The following is a 5,558-nucleotide window of genomic DNA, read 5'->3' on the forward strand; positions in this document are numbered from 1 at the left end:
CCTTTTATACCAAGGAGGTGGCAAAACATCACGGCCTACATTCTGTGTGTGCCCAGGTGGACAGGGCCTGTGGCGGTTCCGTGTCTGCTAAGTGTGTCAGTGGCAGTGTTAAGCTGACTCTCCTTATGGTGAAACTGTGGTAAGAGCACAGAGGCAGGAAGCTAAAGAAACACGAAAGGTTTTTTTAAACAATTAAAAGAAAAATGGCACAGTCTTAGAATCCCAGCCACTCAGGAGACTGATACAGAAAATGGAAAGTTCAAGGCCTCTCAGGGCTACTACAGAATGAGTTCAAGGCCAGCCTGCATGACTTATCAAGACCTTGTTCCAAATAATAACCAACTAGCTGGAGATGTAGCCCAGTAGTAGAGAGCTTGTGGTCCTAGGTTTGATGCCTATGCACTGCAGAATTAAAGTAAAAATGAAGAACAAAAACAGGGGTTACTTCAGCATTATGTTGTAGGTGTTCTCTCAGACACGTACCTCACAGGCTTTGATCCCAGTTTTCCCGGAGACGTGAGTGCTGGCATGTGGTCTCAGGATGTGGCCACTCTTCCTCCCCGGCCCAAACGTCCTCCTTCACACAGTTGTTTTTCTTAAGCGTGCATGTGATAGGGAGGAAGTAGACTTGCTGTTGGCACTTGCAACTCTAGGTATTTCATTGGAAGGGGAAATGAAGACCCCCATGTAGCCAAGGCTTGTTGGCTCCAGGTGGGAATCACACTGCCTCCTCTGTGTTTTGTCTGAGCAGGGGCCCTTGGTGACCACCTCCGCCCTTTTCTTGCTGGATGGAACGGGAAGATAATCAGGGTGTGTGTGAACACTGGCATTCTGAACGTAGAGGCATGGGTTCTGACTTCGAGAACTCTGAGGAGCGAGAAGGGGACCCAGAAGAAGGAGCAATGGGCTGTGACCCACAGGACACAGAAGAGAGAGGCCCCCTGGAGCAGGAGAGGGACTCCAACCCACAGAAGGATGACCTAAGAGGGGACTCACAAGACAGGGAAATAGTGTCCACTGTCTGTTCAGGTGAGAAGACCGACCGGAGCATGCATTGAAGATGCAGCACTCACACTACCTTTGGTTTCTCTGGCATACGACCAGGGCCTGCATCCTGGGGACCTGGGGGGTGGGCTGCTGAGGTTATTGAGCAGGATCCTCAGCTGACCTGGCCCTCCTAATGTTGATCCTTTTCTTTAATACTGTCCAGCACTGAGACCACCCCGGTAAGTCAGGGTAAAGGTCACCATGGTGCTGCCCTTTGCTACAGGTGACCACTTGGAACACCACCACAGTGGAATCCCAGGCAATGCTGGGAGCCTGCCTCACCAAGGTTGAGGGAGTGACATGATGCGTTGGGTTTAGAGAGTGACTTTGGAGCCCAGAGAGATGGCTCAGTGGTGAAGAGTGCTTCCTGCTCTTGCAGAGGACCTGAGTTCAGTTCTAAGCACCCACATCATTCCTCCCACAGCCACCTGGAATCAGTTCCTGGGGACCCAATGTCCTCTTCTCGTCTCTGCAGGTACCTGCATGTACTTGGTACACATAAACTCACATGCACACATAATAGGTGAATAAATATATTTTTTAAAAAAATTCAAGAGTGACAGCACAGTGCTGGGCAAAGTACATTGATATTTCTAGCTAAATCATCATTTTTCTCTCTTGGTAAGCAGATTCAGTGCTTAAGTGACCTACTTGTGCTCATGAGGCTGACTGCCCAAGTGCCCAAGTTCCTGGTTACTGACCCGAAAAGCAAATGCTGGGTCTCTAGCTGCTTCCTTGTTTCTGCCTTTGGGCATTGGTTGCTTTGTCCTGTTCAGGGTAGACAGCACCGACAGGAAGGAGCTGGCCAGGGCTGTGTGGTCACACCCCTCTCCCCATGGCAAAGTCCCAGACTCCCTGCTGCTCCATGGTGCACACAAGCCCTCTGCTGGGGGAGAAGGCAGCTAGAGACGGACAGGTATACATCCTCCCCCAGTTTCTAACTTGGTCTTAACTAGTTCTGCGCTGTCCGTTTTGCCCCCTCACCAAGGCCGAGTTCAGTTTGCTCACAGGTGTGTCCAATCTACTGCTGAGACCAGCTGGGCACGAGACCCAACACAAAACTGTGAATGCAATTAAAACGTGTGTGTGTGTGTGTGTGTGTGTGTGTGTGTGTGTGTGTGTGTGAGAGAGAGAGAGAGAGAGAGAGAGAGAGAGAGAGAGAGAGAGAGAGATTGATTCTATGTTTGTGGGAGGGGGGTTGTTATGTGTGTCAGACAGAGGCCATTCTCAAGTATTATTCCTTAGGAGCCACCTAACTTGAATCTCGAGATGGGTCTCTTTGGCCTGAGCTCACCAACGTAGGCTAGGCTGTCTGGCCAGCAAGCCCCAGGGAGATCTGCCTGTCTCTGTCTCTCCATGAATTACAAACACCAGCCACCCCAGTTGGCTTCCTCACCCCCCAACCTAATATTTTTATTGATTATTTGGGAGGTTCACATTGTAGTGTCCCATCACGTTCACTTCCTAGTCCTCCCAGGTGTGCTCCCCCACTCTGTGACCTCTCCCCCTACCAAAGGAGGAGGAGGGGGGAGGGGGAGGTAAAAAAAGAAGAGGAAACAGCCCTGGACTTTGCCAGTAGCAAAATTACAGTTATGAGAAGCAGCAAGCATAGTTTTATGGTTGGGAGTCACCACAACATGACATGGCAGCATCAGGAAGGTTGACAGCCACTGCCTTGGGGATAAGCTTGCCCTCCTTATTTGTTCTTCTTAGTACTTGACTGCTTCTTGAGCACAAACTTTGTAGACAGCAACAGCGCGTTGCAGTGTCGAAGATTGGACACACTCTTAATCTGTTCCAGGTTGACCAAACAGATTGTTTTTGCTTTTAAAATCTGTCTGGAACCTGATGTGTCCTACTCTTCCTTTTCCGGTCTCTTACTTTTCGCCACTAATCTACTTGTGCTTTGAGGCTCTTGCATTAGAAAGTGTGGTTGAGAGGGGAAAAAAAAATCCTCTTTCCTTTTCTGGAGACCTAGCTCCCTGGTCCCCATCTGGTAAGAAGCCGGCCTTCTGCAGGCTTCAGGCGACTCTAATGCATTGCCTTTTAGGTCTTACCGGGAGGAAACGGGTGGAGAAGAGGCTGGAGTGTAAGGCAGGGTTGAGGAGGCTTTGGCTCACGCTCTTTGTAGGGTGGTTCCCCGAAAATACCTGCACACACCAGGTCTAGTTGACCCCGTTGCCAACTTGTCTGTTGCAGAGAAGCTGAGCGAGCAAGAAGGGGCTGTTCTCGGTGAGGGAGAGGACGACCAGTCTGGTATGGCTGACGTGGCGCTGTTCCCAGGACTGTCAGAATCCGACAGCATATCCCGGAGTCCCCGGGGCGAGGAAGAAGAGGAGGAAGAAGAGGAAAGCTCGGGGGAGAACCGGTTGATAGAGGAGGAAGAAGAGCAGTTGTCTGCCCCAGTGCTTCCCTGGAGGCGTCATCTCTCCCTGGGCGGGCGACACCGGGGTGACAAGCCTGCTCATCGCCGCTTCCACCGGCTCCATCACCCCATGGCCGTGGACCTCGGGGAACTCGACAGCCTGATGGCCAGCATCATGGACGCGCCCACCATCTGCCCGGACTGCGGGGAGAGCTTTAGCCCGGGCGCTGCATTCGTGCAGCACCAGCGTATCCACCGCCTGGCCGAGGCCGCGGCAGTGGCCAGCTTGGAACCCTTCGGTTTGGGGGGCGATTGCGGAGGGGTGGTGGGGATGATGGGCGTGGGCGTGACCGGCGGCTTCGGGGCGGGGCCTACGCTGACACGGGCCCCTCGGGAGAAGCCCTTCCGCTGCGGGGAGTGCGGCAAAGGCTTCAGCCGCAACACCTATCTGACCAACCACTTGCGGCTGCACACGGGCGAGCGGCCCAACCTGTGCACCGACTGCGGCAAGAGCTTCAGCTGGCGTGCAGACCTGCTCAAGCACCGGCGCCTGCACACGGGCGAGAAGCCCTACCCGTGCCCCGAGTGCGGCGAGGCCTTCAGCCTCAGCTCGCACCTGCTCAGCCATCGGCGTGCGCACGCGGCGGCCAGCGGGGCGGGCTCGGCGGCGCTGCGGCCCTTCGCGTGCGGGGAGTGCGGCAAGGGGTTCGTGCGCCGCTCACACTTGGCCAACCACCAGCGCATCCACACAGGCGAGAAGCCGCACGGCTGCGGCGAGTGCGGCAAGCGCTTCAGCTGGCGCTCGGACCTGGTGAAGCACCAGCGCGTGCACACGGGCGAGAAGCCCTACATGTGCTCCGAGTGCGGCGAGACCTTCAGCGTGAGTTCGCATCTCTTCACGCACAAGCGCACGCACTCGGGCGAGCGGCCCTACGTGTGCCGCGAGTGCGGCAAGGGCTTTGGCCGCAACTCCCACCTGGTCAACCACTTGCGTGTGCACACGGGCGAGAAGCCCTTCCGCTGCGGCCAGTGCGAGAAGCGCTTCAGCGACTTCTCCACGCTCACGCAGCACCAGCGCACGCACACGGGCGAGAAGCCCTACACGTGCATCGAGTGCGGCAAGAGCTTCATCCAGAGCTCCCACCTCATCCGCCACCGCCGCATCCACACCGGCAACAAACCTCACAAGTGCACCGGCTGTGGCAAGGGCTTCCGCTACAAGACGCACCTTGCGCAGCACCAGAAGTTGCACCTGTGCTAGGGCAGGGATCCGAAGGAGGCTACCCTGAGAATAGTCGGCCTGGTTACTGATCCTGTAGATGTTGGGGGAAGGGGCGGGAGGGACAGCCTGAGATTGTCTCGGGCGGGCGGGGGCTTTTCATGATTGGGGGCACCCTACCGGGATGGTTAATAAGAGTTATTATTTCGAGGTGCTTACCTCCACCATCAAAATAACCCCTAGGATATGTGCTTGAGTAGGCTTACTTAAATACACACTGTAAGGCATGAAAAGCTTGGGTGAGAAGGCTTGGAGGACACCACCCCCGCCCCCCCGCAGGAAGGGGATTTGGGGCTGAATAGAGAGGGTTGGGAACCAGGAGAGGTAGTTTGTTTAGAGTTACCGTGCAGTAAAACGCGGGTAGCAATAAGTCCTTCACACTCCACTCCGGGATGGGTAAGTCCTGTCTCCTCTCACACCAGCTCTAGTGAGACCCTTCTTATCCCAATAGAAGAGGGTGCTTAGTATCCACTTCCCTTTCTATGAGCCTCTGTTAGTTGCTATTTTGAGACATCCAGGGGAAATTGAACAGAAAAACTGCAGTTACTTCAAGGAGCAACCTCGAGTTTAGAAATTCCCTTATAATTGGTTCTAAGATCCGGCACCTGGTCCTTCGCTAATTCTTAAAACGACTTAAGCTTCATGTCGGGTCAGGGTTGCCTAGGCAGACGGATGACTCCAGCCCTGTGTAAGTCAGGACCTGCTGGGTCTCAGTTCGGCTTGAAGAGTAGGTTTCAAGAGAACCGAAGACCGGCAATAGCTGCCTGGGAAATCTGGTCTGTGTGGACCCTGAAAGCTGAGTTCACAGGCAGGATAGAATGCTTTTATTTGCATGTGCGTGCCCTGATCTCATGAGCCACAACTTCT

The 5,558-nt window shown here is 54.4% G+C and overlaps 1 protein-coding gene across 1 annotated transcript; it reads left to right on the forward strand.

Moving 5' to 3' along the window:
• Positions 1-788: 788 nt before the first annotated feature.
• Positions 789-4,742, forward strand: Znf697 (zinc finger protein 697). The gene is made up of 2 exons (XM_051165798.1): positions 789-1,029; positions 3,247-4,742. Exons 1-2 carry the CDS (start codon positions 789-791, stop codon positions 4,671-4,673), a joined length of 1,668 nt encoding a protein of 555 aa, XP_051021755.1. The 3' UTR covers positions 4,674-4,742.
• Positions 4,743-5,558: the final 816 nt, after the last annotated feature.

Source organism: Acomys russatus, chromosome 23 (assembly GCF_903995435.1).
Source record: "Acomys russatus chromosome 23, mAcoRus1.1, whole genome shotgun sequence".
Taxonomy (NCBI): domain Eukaryota; kingdom Metazoa; phylum Chordata; class Mammalia; order Rodentia; family Muridae; genus Acomys; species Acomys russatus.